The 17,418-nt window shown below is 46.8% G+C and overlaps 1 protein-coding gene and 1 pseudogene across 2 annotated transcripts in view; one reads left to right on the top strand and one right to left on the bottom strand.

Annotated features, from left to right (window-relative positions):
* Positions 1–1,377: 1,377 nt before the first annotated feature.
* atp8b4 (ATPase phospholipid transporting 8B4) overlaps positions 1,378–17,418 on the top strand; it is a 62,021-nt gene continuing 45,980 nt past the window's right edge. The window contains exons 1-4 of one of the 2 annotated variants that reach the window (XM_064929165.1): positions 1,378–1,593; positions 3,636–3,706; positions 11,538–11,596; positions 11,700–11,813. In XM_064929165.1, coding sequence (XP_064785237.1) covers positions 3,673–3,706; positions 11,538–11,596; positions 11,700–11,813 — 207 coding nt within the window. In that variant the 5' untranslated portion in view covers positions 1,378–1,593; positions 3,636–3,672. Of the gene's footprint in view, positions 1,594–3,635; positions 3,707–9,267; positions 9,593–11,537; positions 11,597–11,699; positions 11,814–17,418 lie in introns of those variants that run through there. The other variant, XM_064929164.1, reaches the window with a different exon arrangement.
* On the bottom strand, positions 7,091–8,583 carry LOC135509745 (GATA zinc finger domain-containing protein 10-like; annotated as a pseudogene).

Below are 17,418 nucleotides of genomic sequence, written 5' to 3'. Positions count from 1 at the left end.
GGCTGTGGGTTGGATCAGGACCATACAGGGGTCTGTGGGGTGGAACAGGACCATACAGGGGTCTGTGGGGTGGAACAGGACCATACAGGGGTCTGTGGGGTGGACCAGGACCATACAGGGGTCTGTGGGGTGGAACAGGACCATACAGGGGTCTGTGGGGTGGACCAGGACCATACAGGGGTCTTTGGGGTGGAACAGGACCATACCGGGGGCTGTGGGTTGGATCAGGACCATACAGGGTCTGTGGGGTGCAACAGGACCACAGGAAAATCATGCACCTTGGGATGAAATAGGTAATTTACTTGCTCTTTTTCAAGACTGTATTCAAAACTCCCCCAGTTATTATACTTTTTTTCTGTAAAGCACTCTACGATTACAACTATTGATTAGTTAAAAGGGCTTGACAAATACAATATGATGAATTGATTAATTGATGTTTTGATTGAAAGCTGTTCATTCGCCTTGTGTGTTACTACATTGTAAAATGCAGAACCATCTGGGATGTGCAGGACTTCCTGTTTCTTAACTTAAGGACTCATTTCACTTCAAATAAAACCCTCAACAAGTTACATTGACATGTGACCATACTGTAGTACCGTAGATGTCCACATGATGTCCTGTTTGTCAAGGCAACCATTGGTTCTGTGTGTGCTTTCTGTGTGTGTGTGTGTGTGTGTGTGCGTGCGTGTGTGCGTGTGTGCGTGTGTGTGTGTGTGCGTGTGTGTACACATCAGGCTACAATAAGATTTGTTTATATGTTGTTCTATTTTATTTGACTCTATTCTATTTAATCTTCTACTAAAAACATGACTGTTATTATATCTAAATACATGACTGTTACTATATCTAAATACACGACTGTTATTATGTTATTTATTATTTGTGAGAGAAGTTCTCACATTTGAGAATGACAATTATTTTGTCGATCATTGGTTCTGCTTCATAACATAAGGCTTGAATGCGACACTGAGTAGAGAGAGACAGAGAGAGAGGGAAATAGGCAGAGAGAGAGAGACAGGCAGAGAGAGAGAGGAGAGAGAGAGAGGGATACAGGCAGTGAGAGTGAGAAAGAGAGAGAGAGAGAGACGGAAGCAGTGAGAGAGAGAGGGAGCGGAGAGAGCGAGTGAGAGAAGCGCGGAGAGAGCGAGGGAGAGAAGCGCGGAGAGAGCGAGGGAGAGAAGCGCGGAGAGAGCGAGTGAGAGAAACGCGGAGAGAGCGAGTGAGAGAAACGCGGAGAGAGCGAGTGAGAGAAACGCGGAGAGAGCGAGGGAGAGAAGCGCGGAGAGAGCGAGGGGGAGAGAAGCGCGGAGAGAGCATACAGGAGAGAAGCGCGGAGAAAGCGAGTGCGAGAAACGCGGAGAGAGCGAGGGAGAGAAGCGCGGAGAGAGCGAGTGAGAGAAACGAGGAGAGAGCGAGGGAGAGAAGCGCGGAGAGAGCGAGGGAGAGAAACGAGGAGAGAGCGAGGGAGAGAAGCGCGGAGAGAGCGAGGGAGAGAAGCGCACAGATTCTCCAGAGCTGCAGATGCGCCTACATTTTCCTCGTTCGCCTTACCGATGATTCCCACTGTCTCCAACTGAATGGACGATGTTGTCGGTGAGTAAAAAAAAAGCATTACAATTTACATTCAGTTATTGTCATGATTAGTGAATACACGGTATCGATCATGGTCAAGTTGAAATCTTTCAACTCTGCCATGACATTTGCATAGATATGCACGGCTAAGAACGCCTGAATGTGTCGCTGATGTTACGATCACTCAGTCAACGTTACAAATCACTATACACGTCTCGAATGTAGGCCTCCTGTAATAACGGTTTGCAAGGTGAGTTACTTACTGTAGCACCCGTGAACAAGTTCAAAAAGCATTTACAAGATGGAATCCTCAAAGCCTTTCACCCATTGCTCATTTCAGCCACCTTGATCGGGTCTCCACTGTATCATTTTTTCTAAGTGATACACACTGAACACGGTTATGGTATGTTCATAAGTTCAGGTGTTGTTTCAACTTTGGGAGAATATATAAATTACAACCTTTTCGTTATTGTTTTTCCTTCAGTGGGCTACATCACAGTAGAATATCATGGGGAGGGAGCAAAGTGACCGAAACAGAGATCCTATTAAAATGACTAAATTAGCCGTTGAAGTTTGTTTATTCTATGGGTTCATCATTGAGAGAGGGAAACAAAAACATAACGGTACATAAGAGCTAGCAGTTAGACTTTGTGTTTACCTGTTTGCTGTGCATGGTGCTGACATCAGCAGACCAAGCCCTGTGTCTCAGAAGTATTCCCGGCAGAGATCTGTGTACTGTACTGAAGAAAGCAGGGAGCCTATTAGGTTTCAGTGAGCAGCTCTGAGGGAAACTGCCTGGTGAGCAGTATAGTAACAATGCCCAAGCCTTTCTTAGTGATCAACCATCCCCTGCAGCTTTTGCTGCCTGTATTCTTATTTACACTAACAATGTCCAATTGTCTGTATTTATCTCACCAATTGGTAATATTCTATAACAATAGAGTATTGCCTCTTCCTAAACAGATGTAGGATCTTAATTTGAACACGCTTTTGTTGCTGAGAATTTTCTGTGGGCTGCATCGCAGGGGTCTGTGGGGTGGAACAGGACCATATAGGGGTCTGTGGGGTGGAACAGGACCATACAGGGGTCTGTGGGGTGGACCAGTGGGCTGTCGGTGGACCAGAACCATACAGGGTCTGTGGGGTGGACCAGGACCATACAGGGGTCTGTGGGGGACATACAGGGGTCTGTGGGGTGGACCAGAACCATCTGTGGGGTGGGGTCTGTGGGGTGGACCAGGGGGTGGATTAGGACCATACAGGGGTCTGTGGGGTGGACCAGGACCATACAGGTGGCTGTGGGGGGATCAGAACCATACAGGGGGTGTGGGGGGATGGACCAGGACCATACAGGGGTCTGTGGGGTGGAACAGGGGCTGTGGGGTGGGAACCATACAGGGGTCTGTGGGGTGGACCAGGACCATACAGGGGGCTGTGGGTTGGGGACCTACAGGGGGTGGGGTGGAACAGGACCATACAGGGTCTGTGGGGTGGACCAGAACCATACAGGGTCTGTGGGGTGGACCAGGACCATACAGGGGTCTGTGGGGTGGACCAGGACCATACAGGGGTCTGTGGGTTGGACCAGGACCATACAGGGGTCTGTGGGGTGGAACCAGGACCATACAGGGGACTGTGGGGTGGACCAGGACCATACAGGGGACTGTGGGGTGGAACAGGACCATACAGGGGTCTGTGGGGTGGACCAGAACCATACAGGGGGCTGTGGGGTGGGTCTGTGGGGTGGACCAGAACCATACAGGGGCTGGGTGGACCAGAACCATACAGGGGTGGACCAGGACCAACTGTGGTCTGGGGTGGACCAGGACCATACAGGGGTCTGTGGGGTGGACCATACAGGGGGCTGTGGGGTGGGACCATACAGGGGACTGTGGGGTGGACCATACAGGGGGCTGTGGGGTGGAACAGGACCATACAGGGGTCTGTGGGGTGGAACAGGACCATACAGGGGGCTGTGGGGTGGAACAGGACCATACAGGGGGCTGTGGGGTGGACCAGGACCATACAGGGGGTAACGAAGTCCTTTGCTCCATGTTTTCCAGGAAAACCCTCGGCTACAGCGGGAGGTCCCCTTACACAATGGCATCATGTTCTAACAGAGGCATCTACATCGGTAAGAACAACTGCATGTGTCTGTTACTCTTTATTTTGCACCTCTTTAGTGTGTTAGAAATTACAGTTATCGCAAAGGACCAATGTCCCTGAACAGGATTTCATTGCAGGTATCACACAGTAAACATTCCTTTTGGATAGAATAGTGACGCTAATACCGGAGAGACATCGGGAGACTGTCTAGTTATCCATTATCTCTTTGTCTAGTTCCATTGTCTCTTGTGTCTAGTTCCATTATCTCTTGTGTCTAGTTCCATTATCTCTTTGTCTAGTTCCATTGTCTCTTGTGTTTAGCTTCATTGTCTCTTGTGTCTAGTTCCATTGTCTCTTGTGTCTAGTTCCATTGTCTCTTGTGTCTAGTTCCATTGTCTCTTGTGTCTAGTTCCATTGTCTCTTGTGTTTAGCTTCATTGTCTCTTGTGTCTAGTTCCATTATCTCTTGTGTCTAGTTACATTATCTCTTGTGTCTAGTTCCATTATCTTTTGTGTAGAAAAGAGATCAAGCTCAGAAACAGCTTAATATATTTATTCAGAATGCATCCCGAATGGTGCCATATTCCTTATTTAGTGCACTATTTTAAACAGTACCCATATAAGGCTCTGGTCTAAAGTAGTGCACTATATATAGGGAATAGGGTTCTATAGGGCTCTGGTCGAAAGTAGTGCACTATATAGGGAATAGGGTTCCATAAGGCTCTGGTCAAAAGTAGTGCACTATATAGGGAATAGGGTTCTATAGGGACTCTGGTCTAAAGTAGTGCACTATATAGGGAATAGGGTTCTATAGGGACTCTGGTCTAAAGTAGTGCACTATATAGGGAATAGGGTTCTACAGGGACTCTGGTCTAAAGTAGTGCACTATATAAGGAGTAGGGTTCTATAAGGCTCTGGTCAAAAGTAGTGCACTATATAGGGAATAGGGTTCTATAGGGCCCTGGTCTAAAGTAGTGCACTATATAGGGAATAGGGTGTCATTTAAGATGTAGGCTCAGTATTTGAGAAACAGGAGAGTCAGTGATATATGTGAATGTATTTTATGATACAGTGTTCTGGTCAAGGGAGATAAAGTGAAGCAATATGCCCTCTTTTGAGTTGATGTGTGTGTGTTCGTGTGTGTTACCTTGTAATGAGTATCTGCCTGTGACGTGGAGCTAGTGCTCTGTGACCTTGTGAGACCCACGGATCGTTGCTTCCCTACTCACCCACCCAGAGGCATCTCACCCCAACACAATGTGTTCATGTATTCACAATCCTCTACCTGGATTATCCTCCAAACTGGTTGGACATTGGAACTCAACTATTTCCTGGTTCAATTTGGAGAAGACTAAGCAGTGGGATGAAGGGGAAGGTGGAACCTGCAGGTATTATATAGCCTATCTAAACCTATATATTATACAGGTATTATATAGCCTATCTATGTAGTGGTATAAAATTCCGCTGCTGTTTGATGTTCTCTGTGTTAAAACCAACAATGTATATAAACCCTAGATTGCTGATGATATGTATTGGCCATTGAGAGGCTTTGAAGCCACCAGTTGGCCATATTGGCATTCCCCAGTAGGAGAAGTCCTTCACAGGAAATAATGGAATTCTATAGTATTTCAATTACATGTTTAAAGGACAAAATTACATGTGTTTAGTCTTTTTTTTTGTAGTGGGGACAATAACATTAGTAATCTTTTTTTTTTTTAAATGATACTTTGAGGAATTTAAAAAAATATATGTTTTTTCGTGTTTCATTTGTATGTTTAGCTCACATAATTATAATTTAAACTTATACATGAAGTTGTCTGTAATAGATTACATTTGGCAAAAAACGAATGTTGACATTAATAAATGCGTTTCTATAGCTTACAAAATTTTTTTTTTTATACCGATCGGGGAGTTCAAAGATGGAGTCACGGTGGCTTCAACACAGCGCCCCCTATTAGTCATCTAGTGTATATATATATATATATAAAGCATTGGTTATTACAGAGAACATGATCATAGATGGGGGTCAATATGATGGACGGCTAGATGATCCTAATTGGTTTTACAGTGTTACTGGTCCGGTGGCACTCGCTATATTGATTAACGGGATGCAAATAGGCTTGGAGGAATCCCTAGGGAAACCATTAAGGATAATGTTAGGATCGGGGGTAATTTATGATCCCCAGCGTCGGATGTGCTTGTGAGGCGCGATGAGGAGGCTATGTCTTACATCTTTATGGGGTCTGATATAATAGTACCACAGAAAACAACATGTATGACAAAAAGGGGGCCCGTGTTACTGACCATGACGGGATCGTTTCAAACCTGAAAACGGAATTGTCTTTAATGAAAATGTGAATGGGATCCCGTATTGATGGTTGGTTTCCACTGTTTGTATAGTTTTCATCTGAATAATACTTTGATCAGTTGCAGCTTCCCAGCCAATGTAATAACTGTAGAGTAACCAAATGACCTGGGTTAAAATATTATTTGAAATATTTCAAATACTTATTTTGAGCATTTACTAAATTTACTAAAAGGGCATGTGGGTGGTGGTGGTGGTGGTGGTGGGGGGGGGAGGGGGCAATTTTGGGTAGCCCAGCTAGTATTTAAACAAAGGTCTGTAACTAAATGGGTAAACAGAGCAGAGGCTTCAGGTCAAATCAACAAAAGGAGAATCTTAAATTATTAATCTTCACAGCAATGGATACTATGAGGATGTCTAGGTGTTGAATGAGAGGGCCTCTCTGGTTACACTATGTGTGTGTGTGTGTGTGTGTGTTGTGTGTGTGTGTGTTCTTATTCTCTGAAGTGAGCCATTCTGTAACATTTAGGAATGATTCACCCTTTTCTTCAAACACCGTTTGTAGGTTTGAGTCCTGCTTGGTTGATGTGAACCAAAGCTGTAAAGTCAGGCATCTACTTAGTGGCTTTGTTGTGGTCGGGATGTACACACTTTGTTTAAAAGTGGTAATCTACGATCTCTACATCCATTCTTAGACTTTTTAATGGTGAGTGGTGAGAACAAGTATTTTTGTTGGTGGTGGAGTTGTTGTTGTTGGTGGTGGTTGGAGTTGTTGTTGTTGTTGTTGGTGGTGGTGGAGTTGTTGTTATTGTTGGTGGTGGAGTTGTTGTTGTTGTTGTTGGTGGTGGAGTTGTTGGTGGTGGAGTTGTTGTTGTTGTTGTTGGTGGAGTTGTTGTTGTTGTTGGTGGTGGAGTTGTTGTTGTTGTTGGTGGTGGAGTTGTTGGTGGTGGAGTTGTTGTTGGTGGAGTTGTTGTTGTTGTTGGTGGTGGAGTTGTTGTTGTTGTTGTTGTTGGTGGAGTTGTTGTTGTTGTTGGTGGTGGAGTTGTTGGTGGTGGTGTAGTTGTTGTTGTTGTTGTTGGTGGAGTTGTTGTTGGTGGTGGAGTTGTTGTTGGTGGTGGAGTTGTTGTTGGTGGTGGAGTTGTTGTTGGTGGAGTTGTTGTTGTTGTTGGTGGAGTTGTTGTTGTTGTTGTTGGTGGAGTTGTTGTTGTTGTTGTTGGTGGTGGTGGTGTAGTTGTTGTTGTTGTTGTTGGTGGAGTTGTTGTTGTTGTTGTTGTTGGTGGAGTTGTTGTTGTTGTTGTTGGTGGAGTTGTTGTTGTTGGTGGAGTTGTTGTTGTTGTTGGTGGAGTTGTTGTTGTTGGTGGTGGAGTTGTTGTTGTTGTTGGTGGAGTTGTTGGTGGTGGAGTTGTTGTTGTTGTTGTTGTTGTTGGTGGAGTTGTTGTTGTTGTTGTTGGTGGAGTTGTTGTTGTTGTTGTTGTTGGTGGAGTTGGTGTTGTTGTTGTTGGTGGAGTTGTTGTTGTTGGTGGTGGTGGTGGTGGAGTTGTTGTTGTTGTTGTTGGTGGTGGAGTTGTTGTTGTTGTTGGTGGAGTTGTTGTTGTTGTTGTTGGTGGAGTTGTTGTTGTTGTTGGTGGTGGAGTTGTTGTTTTTGTTGGTGGAGTTGTTGTTGTTGTTGTTGGTGGAGTTGTTGTTGTTGTTGGTGGCGTTGTTGTTGTTGTTGTTGGTGGTGGAGTTGTTGTTGGTGGTGGAGTTGTTGTTGGTGGTGGAGTTGTTGTTGTTGGTGGAGTTGTTTTTGTTGTTGATGGTTGTGGTGGAGTTGTTGTTGGTGGTGGAGTTGTTGTTACATTTACATTACATTTAAGTCATTTCTCTAAATGGGATATATTATTATTATATATTATTATTATATATTTAGCAGACGCTCTTATCCAGAGCGACTTACAAATTGGTGAATTCACCTTCTGACATCCAGTGGAACAGCCACTTTACAATAGTGCATCTAAATCATTTGTTGGGGGGGTGAGAAGGATTACTTATCCTATCCTGTTGGTGGTGGAGTTGTTGTTGTTGTTGTTGGTGGAGTTGTTGTTGTTGTTGGTGGTGGAGTTGTTGTTGTTGTTGTTGTTGGTGGAGTTGTTGTTGTTGTTGGTGGAGTTGTTGTTGTTGTTGTTGGTGGAGTTGTTGTTGTTGTTGGTGGCGTTGTTGTTGTTGTTGTTGTTGTTGTTGGTGGAGTTGTTGTTGGTGGTGGAGTTGTTGTTGGTGGTGGAGTTGTTGTTGTTGGTGGAGTCGTTTTTGTTGTTGATGGTTGTGGTGGAGTTGTTGTTGGTGGTGGAGTTGTTGTTAGTGGTGGAGTTGTTGTTGGTGGTGGAGTTGTTGTTGGTGGTGGAGTTGTTGTTGTTGTTGTTGTTGTTGGTGGAGTTGTTGTTGTTGGTGGAGTTGTTGTTGTTGGTGGAGTTGTTGTTGTTGTTGGTGAAGTTGTTGTTGTTGTTGTTGGTGGCGTTGTTGTTGTTGTTGGTGGTGGTGGAGTTGTTGTTGTTGGTGGAGTTGTTGTTGGTGGTGGAGTTGTTGGTTGTGCTGTTGTTGTTGTTGTTGTTGTTGTTGTTGATGGTTGTGCTGTTGTTGTTGTTGTTGTTGATGGTTGTGCTGTTGTTGTTGTTGTTGATAGTTGTGCTGTTGTTGTTGTTGTTGTTGATGATGGTTGTGCTGCTGTTGTTGTTGTTGTTGATGGTTGTGCTGTATACCCATTGATTCTGGAAGAATGGAACATATAAATGTCTCATGGTTTTTTGTTCAACCTTCGAAAACCAAAATATATGCTTTTTAATTATTATTATTTTTTATCTCCATTGTTGGTAAACAATGTAATTGTAAACAAACACTGTAGAGCCCCCCCAAAAAACATGGTTCAAACTATACTGTTGATGTCATGGATTGGCATTATGTCCTCCAACTCCATCACTAAAACAGTGAAAGGGTGACGGGCGTCGTCGTTGTTGTTGTTGTTGTTTGAACTGCAGATTTAACCCCGTTAAAGGGGCGATTGTGGATTTTGGTCTGTGCCCACCCGGATCTGTGTTTTTTTTTTTGTGTGTCCTTTCTTTATGAGTTGTTAGGTAGATTATTAAGGGTGTTTACGAACCAAAATGAGGCATCATTTGGCTACAGTGTATAATGAATTTGTTCCCCTGCAGTCGACTGTCAATTTCTTAGCCCTGAGGTACAGTACATTCCGGGGCTGGGTCTGTTAGTGCAGATGAAAAGACTCCGTTTCACTAAAGAGGGCAAGTGGAGACAGGTTCCACATGCCTACCCAGGAAGGTATCAGTGGGAGAAATGACCTACTAAAACTTATTTTTCTCTAAACGGGTATGAGTACGTCAGTGTGTCGGGCAGAAGGTCCCCGGTTCGTCTGGATGAGAACTGGACCTACTGTGTTTTAACAGGGACATTGTAAAGTGAACATCTGGAGTCAATATCGGCCTATTCACAATGGCTATTTTCTGACCTTGTTCCTGCAAAGAATGACAGCTGGGGAAAGAAATGGCGGAGAAATGGTTGTGGATGTTAATACCACGGAGGGGATGCTGGAGCTCACGTGGGAAAGATGCTGGACAAGGTAAAGCTATCTTGCTGGGTGGTGGTGGTGTTGTTGTTCTTGATGGTTGTGGTGGAGTTGTTGTTGGTGGAGGAGTTGTTGTTGGTGGTGGAGTTGTTGTTGGTGGTGGAGTTGTTGTTGTTTTTGGTGGTGGAGTTGTTGTTGGTGGTGGAGTTGTTGTTGTTGGTGGTGGTGGAGTTGTTGTTGGTGGTGGAGTTGTTGTTGTTGTTGGTGGTGGAGTTGTTGTTGGTGGTGGTGGTGGAGTTGATGTTGGTGGTGGAGTTGTTGTTGGTGGTGGAGTTGTTGTTGGTGATGGAGTTGTTGTTGGTGATGGAGTTGTTGTTGGTGGTGGAGTTGTTGGTGGTGGAGTTGTTGTTGGTGGTTGAGTTGCAGTTGGTGGTGGTGGAGTTGTTGTTGGTGATGGAGTTGTTGTTGGTTATGGAGTTGTTGTTGGTTATGGAGTTGTTGTTGGTGGTGGAGTTGTTGTTGGTGGTGGAGTTGTTGTTGTTGGTGGTGGTGGTTGTTTTTGGTGGAGTTGTTGTTGGTGGTGGAGCTGTTGTTGTTGTTGTTGGTGGAGTTGTTGTTGGTGGTGGAGTTGTTGTTGGTGGTGGAGCTGTTGTTGTTGGTGGAGTTGCTGTTGGTGGTGGTGGTTATTGGTGGTGGAGTTGTTGTTGGTGGTGGAGTTGTTGTTGGTGGTGGAGTTGCTGTTGGTGGTGGTGGTTGTTGGTGGTGGAGTTGTTGTTTTTGGTGGTGGAGTTGTTGTTGTTGGTGGAGTTGTTGGTGGTGGTGGAGTTGTTGTTGTTGGTGGAGTTGTTGTTGTTGTTGGTGGTGGAGTTGTTGTTGGTGGTGGAGTTGCTGTTGGTAGTGGTGTAGTTGTTGTTGGTGGTGGAGTTGTTGTAGGTGGTGGAGTTGTTGTTGTTGTTGGTGGTGGAGTTGTTGTTGTTGTTGGTGGTGGAGCTGTTGTTGGTGGTGGTGGTTGTTGTTGGTGGAGTTGTTGTTGGTGGTGGAGCTGTTGTTGGTGGTGGTGGTTGTTGTTGGTGGTGGAGTTGTTGTTGGTGTTGTTGTTGGTGGTGGAGTTGCTGTTGGTGGTGGAGTTGCTGTTGGTGGTGGTGGTTGTTGTTGGTGGAGTTGCTGTTGGTGGTGGTGGTTGTTGTTGGTGGAGTTGCTGTTGGTGGTGGTGGTTGTTGTTGGTGGAGTTGCTGTTGGTGTTGTTGTTGGTTATGTTGTTGTTGTTGGTGGTGGAGTTGCTGTTGGTGGTGGAGTTGCTGTTGGTGGTGGTGGTTGTTGTTGGTGGAGTTGCTGTTGGTGGTGGTGGTTGTTGTTGTTGGTGTTGTTGTTGGTGGTGGAGTTGCTGTTGGTGGTGGAGTTGCTGTTGGTGGTGGTGGTTGTTGTTGGTGGAGTTGCTGTTGGTGGTGGTGGTTGTTGTTGGTGGAGTTGCTGTTGGTGGTGGTGGTTGTTGTTGGTGGAGTTGTTGTTGGTGGTGGAGTTGTTGTTGGTGGTGGAGTTGTTGTTGTTGGTGGTGGTGGTTGTTGTTGGTGGAGTTGCTGTTGGTGGTGGTGGTTGTTGTTGGTGGAGTTGCTGTTGGTGGTGGTGGTTGTTGTTGGTGGAGTTGCTGTTGGTGGTGGTGGTTGTTGTTGGTGGAGTTGCTGTTGGTGGTGGTGGTTGTTGTTGGTGGAGTTGCTGTTGGTGGTGGTGAGGGTGGTGGTGGTTGTTGTTGGTGGTGGTGAGGGTGGTGGTGGTTGTTGGGGTGGTGCCTAAAGGGGATATGCTTGGTGGGAAGCAACGGTGTGTCCTGTCTTGGAGACAATCAGTGGTTATATACTCTTAGCCTTTACAGACTTCAGTGTCAATTCTCAACATTCTATAATTCAACGTACAACAAAAAAATATGTAAACATTCTAAGTAGAGTCCTACAATTGTCTAATATGCTGTGGTTGTCATATACTGTACACTGTTTTCATCTAGAGGAAGAACGACATGTGAGAGCCAATGACAGGGACTACAATGAAAAGTTTGCATATGCTGTAAGTGAGAACACAAAGCACATGTTATCACAGTGTACCAATGATACTGTCATGATGTAGATGGTATTGACCATTCTATATTTGCGCCCCCCCCCCCCAAAAGGACAATCACATCAGAACCTGCAAGTACAATGTCTTCACCTTCCTGCCCATCAATCTGTTCGAACAGTTCCAGAGAGCAGCTAATGCATACTTCCTAGTGCTGCTCATATTACAGGTACGTAAATTCGACATCATTAGTGTGTGACATGGAGTGCTTGTACAGATACTATGAACTTGTCATGCTTTATACAGAGATTCCATGAAAATGAAATCGCAAAATGTGATGCAACTGAAAGATTTACATGGTGAAATGAGGTTCTCCAACTATGTAAAATTCAATGTATTTCATAAAGGAACTGACAAATCTAAGCCCATTCCGATATACATGTTGAATGTATGTAAGTCTGTATTTCAAGTGAATCAATTGAGACAGTTCTCCCAGTATACAGTGAATCATTGTTGACAGTCCTCCCAGTATACAGTGAATCATTGTTGACAGTCCTCCCAGTATACAGTGAATCATTGTTGACAGTCCTCCCAGTATACAGTGAATCATTGTTGACAGTTCTCTCAGTATACAGTGCATCATTGTTGACAGTTCTCCCAGTACAGTGAATCATTGTTGACAGTCCTCCCAATATACAGTGCACTATTGAGACAGTTCTCCCAGTATACAGTGAATCATTGAGACAGTTCTCCCAGTATACAGTGTACTATTGAGACAGTTCTCCCAGAATACAGTGCACTATTGAGACAGTTCTCCCAGTATACAGTAAATCATTGAGACAGTTCTCCCAGTATACATTGCACTATTGAGATAGTTCTCCCAGAATACAGTGCACTATTTAGACAGTTCTCCCAGAATACAGTGCACTATTGAGACAGTTCTCCCAGAATACAGTGCACTATTTAGACAGTTCTCCCAGAATACAGTGCACTATTGAGACAGTTCTCCCAGAATACAGTGCACTATTTAGACAGTTCTCCCAGAATACAGTGCACTATTGAGACAGTTCTCCCAGAATACAGTGCACTATTGAGACAGTTCTCCCAGTATACAGTGCACTATTGAGACAGTTCTCCCAGTATACAGTGCACTATTGAGACAGTTCTCCCAGTATACAGTGCACTATTGAGACAGTTCTCCCAGTATACAGTGCACTATTGAGACAGTTCTCCCAGTATACAGTGAATCATTGAGACAGTTCTCCCAGTATACAGTGCACTATTGAGACAGTTCTCCCAGAATACAGTGCACTGTTGAGACAGTTCTCCCAGAATACAGTGCACTATTGAGACAGTTCTCCCAGAATACAGTGCACTATTGAGACAGTTCTCCCAGAATACAGTGCACTATTGAGACAGTTCTCCCAGAATACAGTGCACTATTGAGACAGTTCTCCCAGTATACAGTGCACTATTGAGACAGTTCTCCCAGTATACAGTGCACTATTGAGACAGTTCTCCCAGTATACAGTGCACTATTAAGACAGTTCTCCCAGTATACAGTGTTATGTACTTGAGTGAAGACCCAAAAGCGGTTTTAACAGAAAACAGAGTTCTTTAATGAAAAACAGGAATGGCATAAATCCTCTTCCAACGTAGTCAATGGAACAAAAAGAACGTTAGTATAATGCAGGATGCACCTGCCAGGCAGACTCCGACAGGATAGGACAAGGTGGAAGCAAACGGGACGACAGCTTGCTTCTGGCATCAAAAACACAAACAAGAATCAGACACTGAAAGTAGCAGGAACAGAGAGAGAAATAGAGACCTAATCAGAGGGGGAAGAGAGAACAGGTGGGAAAGAGTGAATGAGCTAGTTAGGGGAGATGTAGAACAGCTGAAGAATGAGAGACAGAGAAGGTAACCTAAAAAGACCAGCAGAGAGAGACAGAGTGAAGAGAAAGGACAGGAACAGACATAACAAGACATGACAGTACCCCCCACTCACCGAGCGCCTCCTGGCGCACTCGAGGAGGAAACCTGGCGGCAACGGAGGAAATCATCGATCAGCGAACGGTCCAGCACGTCCCGAGAGGGAACCCAACTCCTCTCCTCAGGACCGTACCCCTCCCAATCCACTAGGTACTGATGACCACGGCCCCGAGGGCGCATGTCCAAAATCTTACGAACCCTGTAGATGGGTGCGCCTCGACAAGGATGGGGGGAGGGACGAGCGGGGGCGCGAAGAACGGGCTTAACACAGGAGACATGGAAGACCGGGTGAACGCGACGAAGATAGCGCTGGAGAAGAAGTCGCACTGCGACAGGATTAATGACCTGAGAAATACGGAACGGACCAATGAACCGCGGGGCCAACTTGCGAGAAGCTGTCTTAAGGGGAAGGTTCTGAGTGGAGAGCCATACTCTCTGACCGCAACAATATCTAGGACTCTTGGTCCTACGCTTATTAGCGGCCCTCACAGTCTGCGTCCTATTACGGCAAAGTGCCGACCTGACCCCCTTCCAGGTGCGCTCGCAACGCTGGACAAAAGCCTGAGCGGAGGGAACGCAGGACTCGGCGAGCTGAGATGAGAACAGCGGAGGCTGGTACCCGAGGCTACTCTGAAAAGGAGATAGACCGGTAGCAGACGAGGGAAGCGAGTTGTGGGCGTACTCTGCCCAGGGGAGCTGTTCTGACCAAGACGCAGGGTTACGAAAAGAAAGACTGCGTAAAATGCGACCAACAGTCTGATTGGCCCGTTCGGCTTGACCGTTAGACTGGGGATGAAAGCCGGACGAGAGACTGACGGAAGCCCCAATCAAACGGCAAAACTCCCTCCAAAATTGAGACGTGAACTGCGGGCCTCTGTCGGAAACGACGTCAGACGGAAGGCCATGAATTCGGAAAACATTCTCGATAATGATCTGAGCCGTCTCCTTAGCAGAAGGGAGCTTAGCGAGAGGAATGAAATGAGCCGCCTTAGAGAATCTATCGATAACCGTAAGAATAACTGTCTTCCCCGCTGATGAAGGCAGTCCGGTGATAAAATCTAAAGCGATGTGAGACCACGGTCGAGAGGGAATGGGAAGCGGTCTGAGACGGCCGGCAGGAGGAGAGTTCCCAGATTTAGTCTGCGCGCAGACCGAACAAGCGGCGACAAATCGACGCGCGTCACGTTCCCGAGTGGGCCACCAGAAACGCTGGCGAATGGAAGCGAGCGTACCCCGAACGCCGGGGTGGCCGGCTAACTTGGCAGAGTGGGCCCACTGAAGAACGGCCGGACGAGTAGGAACGGGAACGAACAGAAGGTTCCTAGGACAAGCTCGCGGCGACGGAGTGTGAGCGAGTGCTTGCTTTACCTGCCTCTCAATTCCCCAGACAGTCAACCCGACGACACGCCCGTCAGGGAGAATCCCCTCGGGGTCGGTGGAGACCTCAGAAGAACTGAAGAGACGAGATAAAGCATCAGGCTTGGTGTTTTTGAGCCCGGACGATAAGAAATAACAAACTCGAAACGAGCGAAAAACAGAGCCCAACGAGCCTGACGCGCATTAAGTCGTTTGGCTGAACGGATGTACTCAAGGTTCCTATGGTCAGTCCAAACGACAAAAGGAACGGTCGCCCCTCCAACCACTGTCGCCATTCGCCTAGGGCTAAGCGGATGGCGAGCAGTTCGCGATTACCAACATCATAGTTACGTTCTGACGGCGATAAGCGATGAGAGAAAAACGCGCAAGGATGGACCTTGCCGTCAGAGAGAGAGCGCTGAGAAAGAATGGCTCCCACGCCCACCTCTGACGCGTCAACCTCAACAACAAACTGACTAGAGATGTCAGGTGTAACAAGAATAGGTGCGGATGTAAAACGATTCTTAAGAAGATCAAAAGCTCCCTGGGCGGAAACGGACCACTTAAAGCACGTCTTAACAGAAGTAAGGGCTGTGAGGGGAGCTGCCACCTGACCGAAATTACGGATGAAACGACGATAGAAATTAGCGAAGCCCAGAAAGCGCTGCAGCTCGACGCGTGACTTAGGAACGGGCCAATCAATGACAGCCTGGACCTTAGCGGGATCCATCTTAATGCCCTCAGCGGAAATAACGGAACCGAGAAAAGGGACAGAGGCGGCATGAAAAGTGCACTTCTCAGCCTTCACATAAAGACAGTTCTCCAAAAGGCGCTGGAGGACGCGTCGCACGTGCTGAACATGAATCGAGAGAGACGGTGAAAAAATCAGGATATCGTCCATGTAAACGAAAACAAAAATGTTCAGCATGTCTCTCAGGACGTCGTTAACTAGTGCCTGAAAGACAGCTGGAGCGTTAACGAGGCCGAAAGGAAGAACCCGGTATTCAAAGTGCCCTAACGGAGTGTTAAACGCCGTCTTCCACTCGTCCCCTCCCTGATGCGCACGAGATGGTAGGCGTTACGAAGGTCCAATTTGGTGAAAAACCTGGCTCCCTGCAGGATCTCGAAGGCTGAAGACATAAGAGGAAGCGGATAACGATTCTTAACTGTTATGTCATTCAGCCCTCGATAATCCACGCATGGGCGCAGGGACCCGTCCTTCTTCTGAACAAAAAAAAACCCCGCTCCGGCGGGAGAGGAGGAGGAGACTATGGTACCGGCGTCGAGCGAAACCGACAAATAATCCTCGAGAGCCTTACGTTCGGGAGCCGACAGAGAGTATAATCTACCCCGGGAGAGTAGTTCCCGGAAGGAGATCAATACTACAGTCATACGACCGGTGTGGAGGGAGAGAAGTGGCCTTGGAACGACTGAACACCGTGCGCAGATCGTGATACTCCTCCGGCACCCCTGTCAAATCGCCAGGCTCCTCCTGTGAAGAAGAGACAGAGGAAACAGGAGGGATAGCAGACATTAAACAGGTCACATGACAAGAAACATTCCAGGATAGGATAGTATTACTAGACCAATTAATAGAAGGGTTATGGCGCACTAGCCAGGGATGACCCAAAACAACAGGTGTAAAAGGTGAACAAAAAATTAAAAAAGAAATGGTTTCGCTATGATTACCAGAGACAGTGAGGGTTAAAGGCAGCGTCTCACGCTGAATCTTGGGGAGAGAACTGCCATCTAAAGCGAACAAGGCCGTGGGCTCCCCTAACTGTCTGAGAGGAATGTCATGTTCCCGAGCCCAGGTCTCGTCCATAAAACAGCCCTCCGCCCCAGAGTCTATCAAGGCACTGCAGGAAGCAGATGAACCGGGCCAGCGGAGATGGACCGGAAAGGTAGTGCGTGATCCAGAAGGAGAGGCCTGAGTAGTTGCGCTCACCAGTAGCCCTCCTCTTACTGATGAGCTCTGGCTTTTACTGGACATGAGGTGACAAAATGACCAGCGGAGCCGCAGTAGAGACAGAGGCGATTGGTGATTCTCCGTTCCTTCTCCTTGGCCGAGATGCGGATACCCCCAGCTGCATAGGCTCAGCATCCGAGCCGGCGGAGGAGGGTGGCAGTGATGCGGCAGGTGGCAGTGATGTGGAGAGGGGAGCAACGGAGAACGCGAGCTCCTTTCCACGAGCTCGGCGACGAAGATCAAACCGTCGCTCTATGCGAATAGCGAGAGCTATTAAGGAGTCCAGACTGGAAGGAACCTCCCGGGAGAGGATCTCATCCTTAACCTCGACGAGGAGACCCTCCAGAAAACGAGCGAGCAAAGCCGGCTCGTTCCAGTCACTAGAGGCAGCGAGAGTGCGAAACTCAATAGAATAATCCGTTATGGATCGATTCCCCTGACATAGGGAAGACAGGGCCCCGGAAGCCTCCTCCCCAAAAACAGAACGGTCAAAAACCCGTATCATCTCCTCCTTAAA

The sequence above is a fragment of the Oncorhynchus masou genome, chromosome 22 (assembly GCF_036934945.1).
Source record: "Oncorhynchus masou masou isolate Uvic2021 chromosome 22, UVic_Omas_1.1, whole genome shotgun sequence".
In the NCBI taxonomy this organism is placed as follows: domain Eukaryota; kingdom Metazoa; phylum Chordata; class Actinopteri; order Salmoniformes; family Salmonidae; genus Oncorhynchus; species Oncorhynchus masou.
Note: the sequence above shows the minus strand (reverse complement) of the source record. Positions and strands in the feature narration are given on the sequence as shown.